At 37.7% G+C, this 21,320-nt stretch overlaps 2 protein-coding genes across 2 annotated transcripts; one reads left to right on the forward strand and one right to left on the reverse strand.

The window, feature by feature from the left end:
* Positions 1–5,496: 5,496 nt before the first annotated feature.
* H2AFV_2 (Histone H2A.V) lies at positions 5,497–8,274 on the reverse strand (the record flags this gene model as incomplete). Its single annotated transcript, XM_051219454.1, has 5 exons — positions 5,497–5,551; positions 7,021–7,121; positions 7,166–7,256; positions 7,319–7,458; positions 8,101–8,274. The coding sequence occupies 5 exons, from the start codon at positions 8,272–8,274 to the stop codon at positions 5,497–5,499; spliced, it is 561 nt and encodes a 186-aa protein (XP_051065489.1).
* Positions 8,275–8,921: 647 nt separating this feature from the next.
* Positions 8,922–9,958, forward strand: GLIPR1_3 (Glioma pathoproteinsis- protein 1; the record flags this gene model as incomplete). The annotated part of the gene is made up of 5 exons (XM_051219455.1): positions 8,922–9,011; positions 9,128–9,264; positions 9,310–9,400; positions 9,501–9,601; positions 9,892–9,958. 5 exons carry the CDS (start codon positions 8,922–8,924, stop codon positions 9,956–9,958), a joined length of 486 nt encoding a protein of 161 aa, XP_051065490.1.
* Between the last annotated feature and the right edge of the window lie 11,362 nt (positions 9,959–21,320).

The following is a 21,320-nucleotide window of genomic DNA, read 5'->3' on the forward strand; positions in this document are numbered from 1 at the left end:
AATTTCAGAGTCTGTAGACACTACAAAAATATGATGACTTCGAGTAAATAAGAAATATGGATGTGACGCACCTAAATACAGATGGCAGTAGACGAAACACAACTTCCAGTGGAAAACAGAGAAATGCTGCTGTATGGAGCACACACAGAAAAACTCACACATAAATACAAGAAGACTGCTACAATCATACAATTGAAGAGTCACCATAGAAACTGTCAGATTAGTAGATAGTCTGACAGGTGTTAGATGTTCATGAATTGTCTTTGTTGTTGTCGTTTGTTGACGTTGAATTTAACTCACATCGTAGTCATGCCGGTCATGGATTGATGTCCTGTAGAATAAACATTGGGGTGATGGTGAGTGCAGTTGTTTTCCTAAGGCAAATTGGTGTTCCATTGACGTAAAGGAGAAAATCGAACTTGATTTTGATTTATTTACTGAAGGATCGATGCCAACACAGTATTCTATACAGTAGTGTCCAATAAAGATATTTTGATGGTTGCCGCCACACAGTAGATGTTCTAATACAAAAAACAGTAAAAATGAGTCATCACCTATTGATAATTATGAATTCAGTAACCGGTTCTACAGTTCATTATTTGTAAATATCATCACAAGCGATCAAACTGATGAAATGGTCCAAGAATAATATGATTTACTTTATATGGGAAGGGAGAGTTGTAATTGTAACTTGTTCTCGGCATTCAATAGTTTAATTTCACCATAACATCAAACAATGTCGGTAGACCAACGATGTTTTCACAAAGTTACAGACATCACCCGCGCTTGAAAATATTTCTGTCAACAATATCTCTTAATGGATATCGCAGTTTAGCGATCAAAATACCATCATAGCATATAAATGATGCAGACGATATTATCGTCTGTTAGAATTGGTGAATATGCGACGATAACTGATAAGGACGCAACAGGTATTCGGGTTTGACAACGACTTTGAACGTGGAACGTTTGTGATGGAAGTATACCAACACAGTCAGATTAGAAGTTGGAAATAAAAGTGTTCGGAGACAGCGTTTTTAACCGGTATCATTGACATGAGTCTAGATTCACATTCTTGGTTTGTGACCTTCTTTTCGATATTCTTCGCTTTATTTATCGAACAAACATGCAGCATTCACGGTTTATCATCATTTAGAAACTTCACCATGCCATCTTCGCTATCGATTTGTAGTCTTCAATCCTTACCGTCTGTAACAGAAGTTATCGGCTACCCAAACTCTGACTACAAGTTGACAAATAGCTTCGCACAACCAAATCACAACTTCTCTTCATGGTTATACTTGTGTACTTACAATTAGTCTGTTGCATACAGACCTAACTATAACTCGATGCTTACGAACAGATGTTGTCAACGACACTGTCTGACTTTCTACTTTAAGGCAGTGGCATATTTGGAAATCCATCGATATTGGATAGAAAACATGTTTTTTTGCAATAACGTTATAATAAGTCGAGATAAAACAATTTTCCACAATGTACTGCGCGCATTAGTCGTTTGCACGACCCAGAAACCTTAATCTCCATCCAGAGCGTGTTGTTTTGGGCCGGTTTCGGGATAGCAGCAAAGTTACTTCCTGATTATTGGTTAGCGGGGACCTCATCGTAATTCTGAGGTTCGTCTTATTCTATTGCACAGAAGGAAAATCAACATTATCAGAGTTTCATTCTAAATAAAAGAGGGGTCGTTCATACACCATTTGGAGGGGTGATCGTACAGAATCGGGACGTACGAAAGTGTGTGTACTATGTTTAAGGGTAGGTTCGATGAAAACATCAATTGATTTTGGTAGAGTGGATAAAGGTTCAACTGAATACATGGCGTTTGTAAACGTGCTCATCATCTCAGATTTCTGACAGCTTACGCAGGAGCATGCACATTACCACACGTTTCTACTCATACCAGGCCAACAAAGTCATCTTGCCATCAGCTTGTTGGTTGTTCGAACAACTATTATGAGGAAATTTTTACAACGTATTAGAGACGATGCATCAATAATGTTTCGGTACAATTGGACGTTACTTACCTGTGGATATGTCACAAACATTCCTTGTATGTTCTTATCCATTGTTCCACAGTTACTGGAGATAACTCTGGCTGAAAATCAGTGTCTTCTTTTTGATAGTACAAAAGTTAAGGAAACGGATTCTTTGCAAACTGTTCAAGGGAGGTATACGGGACGAGGTGTCTGTCACTACACTATTTGCCCTCGAAATATGTTGTATATCTGATGTAAGGTGCGAATTTTATTCCACTTGCGAGACCTTGAAGAAGGTTACTTTCTGAAGACGAGCTAAGATAGAAGGTTAGAGGTTTGTTCTCGGTGAATGAAGCAAAGTTTCCGTCTTCCACGGAGTTATGAAAATGTGTTACAGCAAAATACATTTCTTAGAGTCCTATTTCAAAAGAGCTATACCTCGATATCGTCCTCGGTATCGTCTAGCCGTCTTGGAAAAACGCCTGTCTCCATGTTTCGTGTGCTTATTGTTATAAGACTGCCTTGATTTCCAAATTGGATGAGTCCACAGCTATACTGATGAATGCTGTGATGTTGCTTGTACAATAATTTTCTTAATTGTGAAGAAGAACTTTATCACACTGTCCTTCAAATTGATGAGTTTCGCGTTTCCACGAATAACTAGAGCATCAATAGTGTATTCGATAAAATCTGGGGAATCACTTCCGATTTCACATTTCTGAATATTTACAGTGTGTAGTGCCTTTGTAGTTGTATGAAAACAAGGTCAATATGTTGAAGATGAGATTCTCAGACCAAACTCTTGATCATACAGTTATCTTCATGTACATAAGTGAGGTTGAGACCTCGAAAGACGTTAGCGATCAGTCTCTGGAATGCTTTTGCAACATTTCCTATAACAAAAAGCATGCGCAAACAATCGTATAGTCCAAATAGTGTAATGATGGCGGTTTGAGGAATATCGTGTAAATCCATGGGAAGTCGGTCATACGCTCTAACCAGGCCGATTTTTAAGAAAACAGTTGTACCGTTTAAGGTGTCTGTCAGGTCGTTGATTTGTGGCAAGATGTCCGTATATCAAATGGGTTTTCGAGAGACTATGTGCAGTAAAGATGCCTATAATCTGTCGAGTGGCCGTAAAATTCACAAGTTTATCATGTGCTTGAATTCATTTTTGACAACCTCAGCTTTTCTCGAGCTGGTTGACGCGCTTTCGAAAATACAGGTGGTCCTGCAGTAACGATGTGGTGTCCAACATTGCGGGTTGCACACGGTAACTGTGCTCAAGTTTTGTATATTTCAGTGATTTATGGAGTAGCTGTTGATAGGATGGGTCAAAAGTGTGCTTAGCAGTGATTGCAGGTAATCTACAACAGAATACGAAGTTACACAAATTGATAATTTCGTACTAAACGCCGTTTGCACGTAATGACGAGTAGATCATGGTGCTGTAAGAAGCTTAAACCTGTGATTGACATAGAAACATCTGCAAAATACACATCTACTATATGTTCTAATCGGTTTTGCATTTGCCACAGATGAGTTTAAAACCGGTTAATCCAGACAGTCGTTGGAATTTGCCGGAAGAAATATTAATTTTCCGCTAATATCTACTAAATGAGGGATTTTCGTAATTACTTGAGTGGTATACAATGGACAGCTATGTACGCCGACCATGGTTGACGTTAGCGCGTGCAGTCAAATGTTCCCGAAAGTTTCTTCGTGATGGGCAGTTGAGAGGATGAGTAAATGCTGGGTTTTCTATAATTTCTAGAAAACCTACTGGTACGTCCTCGATCTGCCTACCCGCCAACATGCAGAAGATAGCTTGTCTCAATCTAACTTGAGTCCTTGACAAGATGGTTAATTGGTTTAACCTTGTGGTTAGTATGAGTAAGTTCGAAGTGAGACTAGCCGCTTGGGGTGAAGAGTGGAATACGATTCCATCACCTGACTGGTTGACAACAGGAGGCGAGTTAACTGGAACACTACACAATTTATTTTCGATTTCGACTGACACATCGGTTTTGTTCCGATTCAGCTCAGTGCAATAAGATACATAAATAAATAGATGAATAACATGACTCAAATGCACAAACAATTAGGAAAATACGATAATGTACAAGACTTGGGATGAGGGTAGAAAATAGAATACAAAAGATCATGTTTAAATTACAATGGCTTTGGAACACAAAGGGATACGGAATTGGATTATACATCAAACGTCATCTCAGTGTCTGCGGAGTAAACTAGGGTCAAAAGTAAATATTAATGTCTTCAAAGATTTCGATAAAATTAAATAACGTCTACAAAAATGGCCATCGTCTTTGTCAAGGCTTCTTGTTTCTCTGTTCACACCACTTACCACTCTTATTTTGGTACCAGTAACAGTCAGAATTATCTGTTTCATGTGGTCTTGAGACAGACCTTTATCCTGACAAGCTTCTTTGAGGCGTTTGAGAGAGTCTACGCTTGCGATGAACATCAAGATAATGAGCGAGAACACGACAGATGTCCGTATCTTCATGTTGTGGTGTTTGAGGCTTTTACTGACAGAATAAACCTCAGAGTTGGGGTTCTGATGATCTCTAGCATTCAATCGGCAGATGCAGCCAGTTTGTCACAGTGTTGTTTCGAAATGAGACAAGGACTAACTGGGCGTTTTGGGGAGGATTAAACAAGAAGAGCTGCTTGGACAGGCTCTTGCCGAAGGTCCGTTGACCAATGACCTCTCCCATATAAAGCAACATTTCTGTTGCTGAGCCATGTTGCAGGTCCATGTTATGAAAGAGTTGGTCTAACGTTTGTCGGTCGGTCCGGTCTCAACGTTTAAGTTTGGCTTTCTTCAGAATGCTGTAGGGTTCCAAAGCATCACTAGCGCACATACTAGATGTGACGTACCCGTTGAGATCATGTGATAATGCCTTCATCACTGCGAGGAATTGTGCACATTCCCGTGGAAGCTGGCCTCTGCGTAGCACAATCAGGATTCTATATATTTTCGGATCAGAGTAGCATTAGTTGAAAGGTGAAATTCGAAAGAGCCGTAATCTTAGATAGCTGACGTGTCTGCTTTCTCATGAAAAAGATAAGATATACCAATGAACAAGAAATGATGTCCGGAAATATAAAATTCATCACAATATGTGAAACTAAAAATTAGAATTATAATATATAATGTTCAAAAACGAACAGACACTCAGTTTATTGTTTGGTGTACTAGATCACTTCAAGTTGCTTTGATGATTACCTTGAAGAAGTCCAGAAAGGCTGACTGAACAAAATGTTGGAATTATATGAATTTCAATCTCTGAGATTATTTCAAATATGATTTTCGCCTAACATTCGTACAAATTTTGTTCATTAAGATTTCAGAGGAAAAAACCAGTTTGTCAAACTGCATCACTTTATTTATTATTCAACAATGAAATAAAAATTGATGATAACAAGCTGAGAAATAGTTAGTTCATGTTATTTTTCATTATTCTTGTGAATAGTTTCATTGTTTACATCTGGTGTTTGTTCCATCGTCGTATGGTCTTCCTTTACTAGCCCTAAAAGTATCACAAACAATAACCAATCATTTGGAACTACGGCAGATGGAAAAAAACTTTTAATAAATTGTAGTTGAGTCAATTATTTTGAATGCAGTTAGCTACAATAAATAATTTTGGTTATGTATAAGTTTGAGCCATTAGAAAAATCAACGTGACTACTAAAACAAGATGGAAACGTAGAAATAAGTATGCTCAAACAAACAATAATTTACATTGTTCCTATTGCTTATTGACATCATTCGAATCGTGGTTTTGTGGTCTAGGTACTTAAAGTCTTAGTATCGATTTCGTGTGGAATCAATGAAGGACACCTCTGGTAATTAAAAGTGATGACGAAACAGTTATCTAATGCTCCCTACTGCCCAAAGATTTTCAAGCTGATCTCAGTCAATGATAGTGACTGGTTACAAATACAACAACATCAGCAGATTCTGTAGCAACACAGCATAAGGAGATAGTCTGTGATATTCGAAAACAGGTATATAATAAAATAAGAGGTGTCAAAACTTTACTCGAAAGTTATTCTCATTCCAATTTACTGTAATTTCCTCTGTAACATCTCTAACCAATGAACATAGCTTCAGCCTTTGACTCAATGTGTAATCTTACTCACTGTTTTGATCAATTATTCAATGCTTGTTGATGAAATATTTGCAAAGATGAATGATTGTCATTTTAATTATGTTTTCAGGTTGTCGCATTGTAATGTAAGACTGAAGTATCAAAAATATAGGCGGGTATTTTGAATAAATGGACACTTTATTATGAAATTATGAAATGAGCACGCCTAGACTCAAAGTTAATTTCCCTAACTACAATTGAAAAATAGGAAGATTTGAAGTTATATTAAAAATAACGCACTCCTTGCACGCCGTGGTGGAAATACTGCCTAACAAACAGGCCTGAATGCAAGAATTATCAAAAAGCTGGGATGTACTAAAAAGTTATTTTGTTATAGTTTGTAACAATTTATCAATTCACATTCACGACTTCATACGAAGTGGAATACAGAACTGCGAATTCTTATGGCCTACATGATAAGCATTAAACTATTGTACTCGTCCTTATCTTATAACTTCAATCAATTTGTATTACATTGTGACGGTCAAGGAATGTTCATGTAAAAGTCGATAAATGGTCAAAAACAAATAGAAAAGTGTGATGACTTCTCTGACTATGGTGGTTAGAAAACAACTATACAAGTGTTAATTATGTTCCACATTAAGGTGAAGAATACGTTAAATATAGGTGCGTAGATGTGTGATTAACCAACATATGGATAAACATAGACATGTATACACACTTATCTAGATCTAAAAAGCCTTCAGTGTTAAATAACATGGCAGCACTTGAGAAGGATAAATATGAGTGCACAGAATAAATTCATTTGGCGATTATAAGGACTCGATTCAGATTTTATATTCATATATAGTACATTTAAATACACTGTAAAATACAATGCTTACGCTGGAGCATAATTGCAAACAACTATATATTTTCCTTTATTTATGTTTTTATTGCACATGTGAACTCCACAGCCAATATGTGTTGTGTTAATGTTTACAATCTATAATTGAAAATAACTAGTTCTTTTTACAAATATAAACTAACTTGTTTATACATAGAACAATCGTAATTCTCTCCGCATTTATCATTTTTAAAACTATAAAATCGACTTCCATCTCGCCAAACATTGATAGCACTTGAGGAAATTCGAAGAAAAAGCGCAAAATAAGTGGTAACGTATTACTGAATAAATCTTACTATGAAACTGAATGAACTTGAGCAATATTCTGACCGACTGATTTCCATCTACACGTAGTTCTGTCATTTAAACGGCTAGGTGAGTTTTCACACTGTTCTGCATACTGTTGAGCAGTTACCTGTAATCCATCATCCCATGTCTACAAACAAATATTCACTGAGATAATTCTATGAATAAAAGGATGTTCACAATTTATATAAGGGATAGTTGTGGTTTGACAATTACGGAAAACTAGAATGATATCGGTATATGTTCCTCTAAATTATGGTGTTCCTGAATGAAGTGTATTCATGGCACAATAGGATGTCAAACCCAGAACTTTGGGGTCTTACGGTATGCATTTCATTTCCAGACCACAGAACTGGTATCCGTTGATATGAACATGTGACTTCAATGAAATGACAATGTTTAGCAACCATAATCAAATATCTTAGGTTGGTAATTGCTTCGCGCTCAATGTGGTTTAACTCCACTGGTCATGGCTTTTAACCAGAACTCCGGAAATTACCTGCGGAAATGTCAAGGGATCGTTATGGAAACTGTAGGTCTTAAGTCCGATCTCTGTAGGAGTGATGAGTTGACAACACTGAGTAAAACCATACTAGGACGAAACAGCTACCCAGTACTTCTTGATTTTCGATTATTGTCTAACGACATTCAATTAAACATTACCCATCAACACTCGTTAGAATGAAGAAATATTTAAATGAGGTGAACTTCAGAGTGCACGTGATCCCTTCTTAATACGTTATAATATTATAACATGGTCAGATGAGCTCACAAGATTTCCAAGTTTTGTCTCAGATGGTGTACTCCAATAATAATCACATTGATTTCTCGTTTGTCTAACGTAATTATGGTGATGTAACAAAGTCCTTGCAAATTCTGCCATTTCCTCTTGGCCTCCAAGACCGGATGAGATAGAAAGTAACAATATTAACAGAAACAGAATCATTGTGTACAACGCGTGACTAAGATCTATTTTTAGGTGATCTTCCGTATTTATAGTGGAGGAAAACTATAAAAACGAGCAGAAACGCAAGTCAATTAACACTGCGACAGGTTTAAGTAAAAATAATTCACTAACTTATTGTGAATGACAGACACCATTCTTCACATAACGACGTTGGTTCCTTTGAGAAAATATTTAAATTCCAAAAAGAAGAAGGCAAAATACATACCAACCGGTTTAAAAATTCACTGAGAAATGTTTTATAAGCATTTGCGAACACAATATTCGAGGTTTAATACTTTGTATGAAGTTTAAATGAAAATGTCAATCAATCGAAATCAACATACTAGATGTGGCAAACGTGCTTCGTTCTGAGTCACTTATTAACAAAAGACATTAAAATACGGTACGCAAATGCATTGATTTGCAATAAACAATAATGACATTTGAAACGAGGAACCATATATGAAAATACTGAATAAAAGTATAAAACGGAAGTGAGAAGAAAGGAGAGTACACGATAAACCAAAGGTATAAATATGACTGCGTCTTCGACTAAAACCAGATTCCAGAGAATGAGGCTCACACTACTACTTGCCATTTGCTTCGTGGAAGCTGTCTTCGGATTGGACGCACAGGAGGCGCAGCTCATGCTGCAAGTACACAATGAACATCGAGAATACCGAAGCAAGTGTGGGGAAACGGACATAGTGCCAGCGGAGGAATTATTACAGCCTCTTGTAAGTTTGAGATGATGTGAAAGCCTTGCGCGTCGGACTTGAATCTGAGCGCGATCTTTGACATTGTTCACGAATACACGATAATTATTTTTCTATGATTTTTATTCTTGTATGAGGAGTGGGACGATGAACTGGCGGCTGCCGCTCAAATTTGGTCCGAAAACTGTGATGTTCACGACAAGAAAGCGACCGGAAAAGTTGGTAAATTTGCCTCCGTGGGTCGAAACTCCGCTGTTGGCTCCGAGCTGGCAGAGTAGGTTTACCGAGTGTAAGATTGCTTTGATTGTGCTTATTGTAGAGCTGTTACTTATTGGATGAAAGAATCGGACCACTATGATCACAAATCAGACCACTGTGAGCCACAGCATCAATGCGACAGTTACAAGCAGGTATGTGAATACATAAATTATGTGATTGAACAAAATCTCAAACTTCATTACCAATCACTGGATGAGATCTCATCACTTCGTTTCTCTCAAATACATCTAGATAGTTCAATCAGACACGAATTACGTCGGATGTGGCTATACCAGGTGTCCAGGCTATGAATATCCAGCAAACATGTTGATTGCCTGTTTCTACTCACCCGCGTAAGTCTTTATAATTTCCATCCGTCAATGCACATAGTGTTCCATCACATACTTAAGCATAATCACGATGTTATGATTTGTTTTACATTGAGATTCAGTGGTTTCAAAGCATTCCGATGATGTGTTTTTATCAGTGTGCTTCAGTGCGATTCACTTCATGTTTATATTCAATTTGTTCCCTAAATGTACCACGTATTTCATATGTGGATATTCGACACTTTCCTCGCTTTTGCACGGAACTCTGTCTCGCATCCAGAAGCATTTCTCAGTTCTTATTGTTTCTATTTCAGGGTGAGAAGTGGTCAACCGTACACTGACGGAACAAATGGAAGATGCAAAATTCCAAATAAGATGTAGAGGACGAGGAAGTAGAAGGAGGAAGTGGAAGAGAAGTGAAGCATCAGATCAGTTGTTTTGTTATGTTTATTGACAATGTAATCAGTACTAATAATCTCAAATAAATGGTGCTGCATCATGTTACACTCATTTCTCTTTAATTGTTCACAAAGATATCCCTGTTAACAAGCATCTGTGTAAAAGAAATCGGTGGTGAATAAGATCACTCGTGAATAGTTAAGTACATCTGTCGCCGTCCCTGCAAACAAACAAGATTGTGTAGAATATGCGTTAGTGGATATCGGTCGTCACTTTCACGTTCTTGCAACATAGCAGTCATTGGAATCACGATGCGAACTGTGCTAAACACTAAGCCAAATACAAATGAGTCTTGATATTACTCTCGCCAAACCACAGTAGAGATCACAAATATTATCGACGAGATATGATCATTTTCAACCTGTTAGCACTTTGCACCATGATTCAGTAAAACTAGTTATCAGCACTACCATGAGTGGTACGATGAATATTTGGAAGTGTAGGTGGTGAATCAATGTTCAATGTGCTTCAGCAACGTGGATTTGGATGTAAAGGTATCAAAGTGGTTTGTAGTCAATGTATACTTGGAGCTTTCTATTATTAGATAAATGCATTAATCCAGTGCAGCTCTCTTTCCAAAGCATAGTGCCAGCTATCATCCTGTGATTACAAGTACTATTTACACACAAGCACATAGTGAAATTTAACTAGCCACAATGGTGATTCCCAGGTAAACGTAACCTCTACTTTCATCTACTAGTTTAACGTACAATATTATGATGGATGTTATTATGCTGTCAGATATAAGTTGTATAAAGCAGTGTACGGAATTGGGTTTACTACCGACAGAGGACTGAAATGAAAAGAATGGGAGCTAAATCGTTGATTTTATCGTACAGATAAATTGTGCTAGGTTATTGCATAGGGTCTAACCCAAGTTTATTACATCTAGAATTAAAAGTCAATGTACAGTGAGCCCCAAGAATACGAAGTGTAAATTGTCTCTCTACTGATTCCAGCCTTAATTTATCATTTATGCGCGCAGTGCTCTGAATCAACATGCAGTATTCTAGGAGTGGTCGAACACAAACTTTGTACACTAAAACACGTGACTCATTGTTATGAAGGATTCGAGTTACGTGACCTACAAGACGCTGAGACTTGGAAGTCCCTTTCAACATCTGTCTTGTAAACGACAGGTCGAAGGAATACTTAAGTCTACTGTTGTATGTAACCCAGATAACACTTCACCATTTGTGGTAAGATCTAAATTGAGTAATGTATCGCCGAGGCATATCCATCCACATTTAGCTGTATTAAGCTCCAGCTGCCGTTTTGAGCACCTCTGTGCTACCTTGTTAAGCTTCATGCTGATGCAATTTTGCACATTTTTCAGCTCATGTGGAGAAAATGAATATACTACTTTTAGATTATCTGCATATAGAAGGGGCTTATCCACACAAATATCATTGATAAACACTCGAAAGAGCAAAGGGCCTACGACACCACCTTGTATTACACCACTTCTAACAGGGACAGCGTTAGACAATGAAGAGCTAATTTTAACTATTTGATGTAGACTGCTGAGAGAGAAATCAAACTAAGCAAGCAAAGACTTTTGAACCACATAAGATGCGAGGTTATCTATAAGAAGTTGGCGGCTAAGCATATCGAAGGCTTTAGAAATGTCCAGATATGACACTAAGACTAGATATCCTTGGCTACGTAGAGAGGAGACTAAATTAAAGAAGTCAAAATGACATGTCATGCAAGATCGATTTTTAAGAAATCCATACTGAATATCACTGATAAATTTTCCAGTGAGTAAATAGTTGGAAAGTTCATCACTTATAATTTTTCCATAATCCTGGAGATAACTGGGGTAATATTTATCGGCCGATAATTGTTCATGTCAGTCTTATCTCTAGATTTGTAACGTGGTATGATGTACGCGGTTTTCCAACAGTAAGGGTAAGAGCCTGATTCCACAGAGAGAACAAACAGCTTTAGAAAAGGAGGTGGAATTTCTGGACCACTATACCTGTAGAGAAAGGACAAAATCCCGTCTGCTCCATGATCTTTCGAAAGCTCGAGTGTATATATAGCCTTATTAATTTTCATGCATTTGAAGGAGATGGATCTTTTGAGTTGCTAGTCACGCACATAACTCTTGAAGCAGAGCCACTTACGATTCCTACACCATTCGCAAAAATACCACTGAAAAGGTCTGCTATAGTTTTAGAGTCGTATATAAAGGTGCTATTATGCAGGACGCATGGTATTTCAACATTTTGAGTTGCTTTAGCGCGTTTATTGAAAGAGAGAATTAGGTTATGCACTTTCGAGCCACAATTAAGTGCTAGTTTCTCCTCATCAATGACTTTTAACCTGTGTTTCTCCTTAATTTGATTGAAAATTATTGTTATTTGTGCAACCACCGTGAAGTCGTTTGACTTGAAATAACGATTCTGTAGGCGTCTTAGTTTATTACGATATTTAGCTGGTATATATGACTCGTAAGGTTTACTAAACCTATACGTTTTAAGAGGTACACAGGAATCTAGCCAAGAGTTAACGATCAGATAGAATTCGTCCATAGCATCCATGAGACTATTACATGAAAGAAAGTTATCCCAGTCTGAAAGTTTAATCAGGGAGTGTAGGAGGTCCCAGTCAGCATGTTTATAGTCTCTATATTGGCAGGTTTTTTGAATGGGTCGATTATAAGGGGGATAGATAGGGAGAGCGCAAACTACTATCTTATGGTCACTGCTTTCAAATTCATCGTGTACTTTTACAGATAGTGGGATAACATATCTACTAAATACTAGGTCGAGTATACTATCACCCCTTGTTGGCGTAAGAACCCACTGTGAACAGTAGCGCATGGTAATGGTTGCCGAGAACTCATCATTACATGACGGACGACTACCGGTATTCCAGTTAATCCCAGGATAATTGAAATCCCCAGTGATAACCTTAGCATTAAAGTTTAGAGCAGATACATGTGTGAACGCATTGATAATAAGATCATTCTCATTATTCGAACTATCAGGAGCTCTGTAAATACATCCAACGAGTAGACTATGATTCAGGGTGCTGACTGATATCCAGACTGATTCTGGTAAACTATTCAGGACACCATCTTCAAATTTATTATTTGTTAGGGTACCCGAAGCATCCATAACACACCCACCTCCTCGCTTAGTTTCTCCGTCACAGCGATAGAGTCGATAGTTCTGGATATTTAATTCTGCATCAGATACCGCTTGAGAGCACCATGTTTCACTGATAAGTATGAAAGAAGGCTTGGTTAGAAAAGATAATGTCCTCAAGGCTGAAATTTTGTTCAGAAGTGAACGTGCATTGATAAGCAATAAGTTTAAAAAGGAGGTATGGAGTGTGAAAAACCAAGAGCTTCCCTATTGATGTTGTGTAGTTTAGATTTGCATAGACTGTGGTTTGTTATGTTTGACTGATCATATGGGCTATCGCTTGAGCAAACTGTAGCGCTATTAAGATCAAGGATTTCTGTGGGCCAGAAAAATCATTACTTTGATAAAGTGGATTAATTTGTTGAACTTGACCAGGCGGACAGTTAAGACAAGCACCTGCTAGTTGGGGTTGGGTTGATGGTGCGTAACCTAGTAGTCCATCTTGTCCAAAGGGAAATTGTTGGAAAAATTACGTCTTACAGGTTGATTATTTAAAACGTTTGAGGGTAACCGTGGGGAACGTTGGTTCACTGTGGCCTATCTAATATTAGGTCTGCTTAAACATTGATGGAAGTGGCCGTCTTGTGTAACGTTTGGATGAAGTGTGTTCTCATAACCTCCCTGAGATGAGTATGGTAAAGTAGGGTGTCGTGAAATATATTTTTGTTTTTATTTGGTAGAGTCATCGTAATATATTTGTTATTGAGTACAGAACCAGAAGGTTCTGTACACACATACTTCCTACGTATCAAAGACTTTTTAATCTTGACAGTGCTTTTAAGAGCTGTTACATTAGAACTAGGTATTTGTTTATGGGCTTTTAATGTTAAACTGGAAAATATCGGATCAGTGTTGTCATTAGATATACATTGGTTATCAGAGGTCACTACAGACATTAGAGGCAAATTAGCACTCTTCATTGGTAAATCAGAGCACTGGATAACCTGAGATAGGTTAGCTGCATCAGTGGGTCCAGCTGCTGAATCATCGGGATTTGTTATGATCTCAACATCGTTATTTTCGTTTAAGGTACGCTTTTGCGTAATTCTTTGGTTGGTGGTCTTATCTGAGACTATTCGAGCGGTTCTAAGCTCCGTAAGCGCGCAGATTAGCCGTTCGGATTCTTTCAACGCTTCAGCTAATAAATGAGAATCCAATCTGAACAAAACCGGGCACAAGTATTTCTGGTGCCCTCTGCTAAGTCGGATACATTAGCATGGACTATCTTGGAGGTTAAATGCTTTTAATATCGAATGCCCTACAGATTTAATGGCGATAGATAATCACGTTATTGCGAGAGATTATTGGGTTAAAAACTTCGATGGAGATGAAGTCGATGACAGATTCTGCCTTTATAATGTCTTCAAGTTCCGCAGGAACTACATCCTTTGACAATAGTAGTTTAAGGGGTGATAGTGTCTTTAGTTCTTCCTTAAGATCATCATGCTTGTAAGTTTGAGATGATGTGAAAGCCGTGCGCTTCGGACTTGAATCTGAGCGCGTTTCCTGACATTGTTCACGAATACACGATAATTATCTTTCTATGCTTTTTATGCTTGTATAAGGAGTGGGACGATGAATTGGCGGCGGCCGCTCAACACTGGTCTGAGAAGTGCCATATTTACGACGAGGAACCGGTTGTAAGTGTTGGTGAATTTATGGTATATTTGAAATGGTGGTTTCCCAAGTAAAAAATTGATTTTTATTCGACAATGATATGTTGTGATTTCCATGTTAAGTACCATTGTAGATCATAATGAGGTTTAGTTGACGTGCTTAACTCCACAATACTGTATTCGTGTGGTTTTCTATCAACACTTAATAAACTACAAGTACACAGTCTACAACTGCAATCACATGCCACTGTAGTCACTTTTTGGATGTTCAAGACTGTGCAAAATGAAACAATATGCAGCATCATTTATTTGAACTCATTAGCACTGATTTCATTGTCAATAAACATAACAAAACAACTGATCTGATGCTTCACTTCTCTTCCACTTCCTCCTTCTACTTCCTCGTCCCCTCCACCTTATTCGGATTTTTGCATCTTCCGTTTGTTCCGTCAGTGTACGGTTGACCACTTCTCACCCTGAAATAGAAACAATAGGAAATGAGAAATGTTGTGGCTAGCCGTCGTTCATATGCACACACATTCTACTCACAATAATGTTTCTGGATGCGAGACAGGGTCCTGTGCTAAAGCGAGAAGAGTGTCGAATATCCACATATGAAATACGTGGTACATTTAGGGAACAAATTGAATACAAACATGAAGTGAATCACACTGAAGCACACTGATAAAAACACATCATCGGAATGCTTTGAAACCACTGAATCTCAATGTAAAACAAATCATAAAATCGTGATTATGCTTAAGTATGTGGTGGAACACTTTGTGCATTGACGGATGGAAATTATGAAGACTTACGCAGGTGTGTAGAAACAGGTAATCAACATTTCATCTGGATTTACAAAGCCGCTACATTTGTTATAGCCACATCCTACGTAGGCCGTGTCAGATTGAACTATCTAGATGCATTTGAGAGAAATTAAGTGATGAAACTTCGTTCAGTGATTGATTATGAAGTTTGACAGTTCGTTCAGTCACACAATTTGTGTATTCACATACCTGCTTGTAACTGTCACATTGATGCGGTGGCTCACAGTGGTCTGATTTGTGATCATAGTGGTCCGATTCTTTCATCCAATAAGTAACAGCTCTACAATAAGCACAATCAAAGCAATCTTACAATAGGGAAACCTACCCTGCCAACTCGGATTGAACAGCGATGTTTTGACCCACGGAGTCAAATAAACCAACTTTTCTGGTCGGTTTCTTGTCGTGAACATCACAGTTGTCGGACCACATTTGAGCGGCAGCCGCCAGTTCATCGTCCCACTCCTCATACAAGAATAAAAATCATAGAAAAATAATTATCGTGTATTCGTGAACAATGTCAGGGATCGCGCTCAGATTCAAGTCCGACGCGCAAGGCTTTCACATCATCTCAAACTTACAAGAGGCTGTAATAATTCCTCCGCTGGCACTATGTCCGTTTCCCCACACTTGCTTCGGTATTCTCGATGTTCATTGTGTACTTGCAGCATGAGCTGCGCCTCCTGTGCGTCCAATCCGAAGACAGCTTCCACGAAGCAAATGGCAAGTAGTAGTGTGAGCCTCATTCTCTGGTATCTGGTTTTAGTCGAAGACGCAGTCATATATATACACCTTTTTGATCATTTGAATATTGTCCTCACATGTGAATTTTGTATGATCACGCCCAATTTCTTTCACATAAAACCAGAGTACATCTCGGTTGTCCTCATAAAGTTCTCACTCAGGTCTCAAACATGAATTGTACTTCATTGTATTTGGACTTCATTCCATAAATAATTACTTCTTTCATTGTTCATTGACACTGCTGACGCTGCAGACACCATGTGCGCCGAGATCTGTGAGTGAAATGAACAGATTATCGTAAATAGTGGTATAAAGCTCCAGATAAATATCGTGTTCTGATCTCCATAAACTACAGGTGCCATATTCTGATTCAGATGAAGCTTTCGATCGCATCTAGTAATTTTTGGTGTTGGGTGAAATCAATTTAGTTCACAGAAGGCTATTTGCGTTAACACAGTGTCACTGAGAGAGCTGAACAACCGTATTTATGGTAATTGGTGAGTTGCCAACAGAGACCTTAAATGCTACTGGAGAGTTAAAGTTGAGCAATATAAAAGGGAGTATTAGAAGGGAAAATAATATGTAGTGGTGAGTTATGAAATGATTACTACATAAATATTATAACGTGGACATGGAGTATGAAGAAAGTATCTCTGATTCTTGAAACATATGATGCATGAAATTCCCATGAGTGTCAATTGAAATCAATGTGAAATCCTTCAATGTATTCACTGTGGAACACAATCAACAAGAATCATGAACAGCTTTTAACAACCGACTGATCATGTTATCAAGTCAACTACTGCGTTAAATGTTTTGTATTTTCATATGCGTTCGTTTTGCTTGTTTGTGTCGTTTCCAGACCAAATTCGTCACTTCTGGCATGTCAAACATTGTTTTGCATAACATTGCCAGTTGTTACTTTGGCCCGTTTACAGCACTTGAGAAACCTCGAAACACATCAATCGAGTGATTTCGCTCTGTAATCTTCTTGTTGTCGATTCATGTAGTCAGGCGGTTTAAGAGAAGCCATGGCAATGAAGCGGAATAGAGATGAGTATGATGATAAGACTGTGCAGTTTCATTTCCTCCCATCTTCTGTCACAACACAGGTGACGGTGATAAAGCTGCCCACATATTTTGCATTAGTTACACACAAGCAAAACGTGGTTTGTGACAAATTAAACAGTATACACGTATCCGAGTTACGGAACACTATATATTAGGTGGACATATTGAAACGAGATTTCCTTGGTACAGGATATCAAGTGGATATGCTGAAGTCTTTCAAAAAGGATAATGGAAAACCAACCTCCAATCTTCCGAAATTCTCCGAGGCTATAGTGATCAAATGTCTAAAACAAGATCTATGTGTCAAGAAGGAAGTTGTAATAAATCTTCCTCTGCTCAGACAACATCACATCTCTTTTATTGCATTATCCACCACTTCAACTCTCTCTGAAGTATGTTCACATCACTATCATCTTTGTTTAATCCGTGACTGACTCATTTCAACCCGAAACATTCTGTATTGTCATTAATGTGTTTTCTGCTACTTCATTGCACAATCATCTATTGTTTGTTAATTTCATGGGTTCTAATCACTAGTTCAATGTTCCGAAACTTTCTACCTCAAACTTTATTTATTTATCTGAAACAAAATATTTTTTTAGTCTTATTGACTGTATTGGGATCTTCGCTACATCTTCTTACACAGATTCATCTCTGATCATCTTTGTATTTTCTAAGTGTGTCAATATCTGTAAAAGCTTTGATTTAAAAATACTATAGGTTGTAACCAGCTGATGGGAACCTAACGAAGTAAAATGAACTCGTATTATTCTGCACCCATCGTTGCTTTTGTTTACTTTGAGATAATAAGGAAAACTGTGTACTTGAATTAATTGATCAGCGTCAAAGTGCCAAAACTGGTCGATATCACTATCAACTGTAATAAAATTAGTAACAGTGCTCTGTTGGTGAGTGCTTCCCTGAAATCTTTCAGCGACGCAGCTGTGACCAGCCATGATGAATTTATGAGCAACAGTCATGTAAGGTGCGATTTGATAAACAAAGATCACTTGTACGACTACGTCGATGTTGTTAACAATAGTGTTTTAGCCATTATGTTTATCTGCCGCATATTCACTATGTATAACCAAAAACTGTTTTAATTCGTTTACGGTGCTGCACAATTGTCAGTAGCAATCTTTTAAATTTCACTTTCTAATCAGAATAATGTTTCTGGATGCGAGACAGGGTCCTGTGCTAAAGCGAGAAGAGTGTCGAATATCCACATATGAAATACGTGGTACATTTAGGGAACAAATTGAATACAAACATGAAGTGAATCACACTGAAGCACACTGATAAAAACACATCATCGGAATGCTTTGAAACCACTGAATCTCAATGTAAAACAAATCATAAAATCGTGATTATGCTTAAGTATGTGATGGAACACTATGTGCATGTTCATGAATAATGTCAATATATCCGCTCGGAATCGAACCTATAGCTTAAATTAGCCTTATGTTTTCAAACTTACAAGAGGCTCTCATATTTAATCTGCTGGTACAACTTCCGCCTTCACACATTTGCTTCGGAATTCTCGATGCGCGTAAGTTGTTCCCCCACGTGCGTTTAATTGGAAGACAGCTTTCGAGAAGCAAATGCTATGCAGTAATATATATATATATATATACATGCATTCTGAAAATAATAATAAGAGAATTCGTGCCAGCTTGCAGGCATGTTCAATTTCATATAAATAGTAACATCAGATGTAGTGAACAAACAAAGATATAAGATAGTTTTAAGTATACTAGTTCAGTAATTCTCTAGGTAGTACATGTATTTTGACGACCCAATTAATAACCCCGGAACTTTTAATTTTTCTTAAATGAATAGCCTGTTGATTTATGAACGGAGTAGTTAAGGTCATTTCGTGTGCCAGATCGAACTAATGATAATTATCTACAACTAGAGAAATGAAAACGAAAACAGAGAGCATGGAACAACAAGGCAGTAATTACCAAAATACGTCAATCAGGTCTACCAAAATACATGTGTCATGTGACAGTGATATATTGTTGATGCTAGATATTGTTCAAATTAGTTAAGATTGCCGGTGACAGCAGGTAAGTGGTTTTACTTACAGAATCCACTAATAAAAGTGGCTAAACATTTAAAGTTCCTATAATCTCACCTGTGGAATAAGATACACTCACAGGTGCTAGAACATTCAATGTATTTTCAGAGGAGCAGTATGCATCAATGCACCGATTAAATAATAGGAGCGATTTTATCGTACAGATAGATTGTCGTAGATTATTCCAGGGTCCAGAAAATTTAAAGGTGAAGAAATTCATATGGGAAGATGATTTAGAATAAGTTTGTTTCACCAGTGACAAGAAATTACGGATGTCATGATGAGAAGTTTCTGCATATTGAATCACGTGGTTGGATGTAAGGGATAGTTTATTAAGTATTTTGAAGAAAACGACAAGATTCAGTTTGAGTATAATCGTCCATAAACGGTCTAACCCAAGTTTATTACATCTAGAATTAAAAGTCAAGGTACAGTGAGCCCCAAGAATACGAAGTGTAAATCGTCTCTCTACTGATTCCAGCCTTAATTTATCATTTATGCGCGCAGTGCTCTGAATCAACATGCAGTATTCTAGGAGTGGTCGAACACAAACTTTGTACACTAAAACACGTGACTCATTGTTATGAAGGATTCGAGTTACGTGACCTACAAGACGCTGAGACTTGGAAGTCCCTTTCAACATCTGTCTTGTAAACGACAGGTCGAAGGAATACTTAAGTCTACTGTTGTATGTAACCCAGATAACACTTCACCATTTGTGGTAAGATCTAAATTGAGTAATGTATCGCCGAAGCATATCCATCCACATTTAGCTGTATTAAGCTCCAGCTGCCGTTTTGAGCACCTCTGTGCTACCTTGTTAAGCTTCATGCTGATGCAATTTTGCACATTTTTCAGCTCATGTGGAGAAAATGAATATACTACTTTTAGATTATCTGCATATAGAAGGGGCTTATCCACACAAATATCATTGATAAACACTCGAAAGAGCAAAGGGCCTACGACACCACCTTGTATTACACCACTTCTAACAGGGACAGCGTTAGACAATGAAGAGCTAATTTTAACTATTTGATGTAGACTGCTGAGAGAGAAATCAAACTAAGCAAGCAAAGACTTTTGAACCACATAAGATGCGAGGTTATCTATAAGAAGTTGGCGGCTAAGCATATCGAAGGCTTTAGAAATGTCCAGATATGACACTAAGACTAGATATCCTTGGCTACGTAGAGAGGAGACTAAATTAAAGAAGTCAAAATGACATGTCATGCAAGATCGATTTTTAAGAAATCCATACTGAATATCACTGATAAATTTTCCAGTGAGTAAATAGTTGGAAAGTTCATCACTTATAATTTTTCCATAATCCTGGAGATAACTGGGGTAATATTTATCGGCCGATAATTGTTCATGTCAGTCTTATCTCTAGATTTGTAACGTGGTATGATGTACGCGGTTTTCCAACAGTAAGGGTAAGAGCCTGATTCCACAGAGAGAACAATCAGCTTTAGAAAAGGAGGTGGAATTTCTGGACCACTATACCTGTAGAGAAAGGACAAAATCCCGTCTGCTCCATGATCTTTCGAAAGCTCGAGTGTATATATAGCCTTATTAATTTTCATGCATTTGAAGGAGATGGATCTTTTGAGTTGCTAGTCACGCACATAACTCTTGAAGCAGAGCCACTTACGATTCCTACACCATTCGCAAAAATACCACTGAAAAGGTCTGCTATAGTTTTAGAGTCGTATATAAAGGTGCTATTATGCAGGACGCATGGTATTTCAACATTTTGAGTTGCTTTAGCGCGTTTATTGAAAGAGAGAATTAGGT

This window comes from Schistosoma haematobium, chromosome 6 (assembly GCF_000699445.3).
Source record: "Schistosoma haematobium chromosome 6, whole genome shotgun sequence".
Taxonomy (NCBI): domain Eukaryota; kingdom Metazoa; phylum Platyhelminthes; class Trematoda; order Strigeidida; family Schistosomatidae; genus Schistosoma; species Schistosoma haematobium.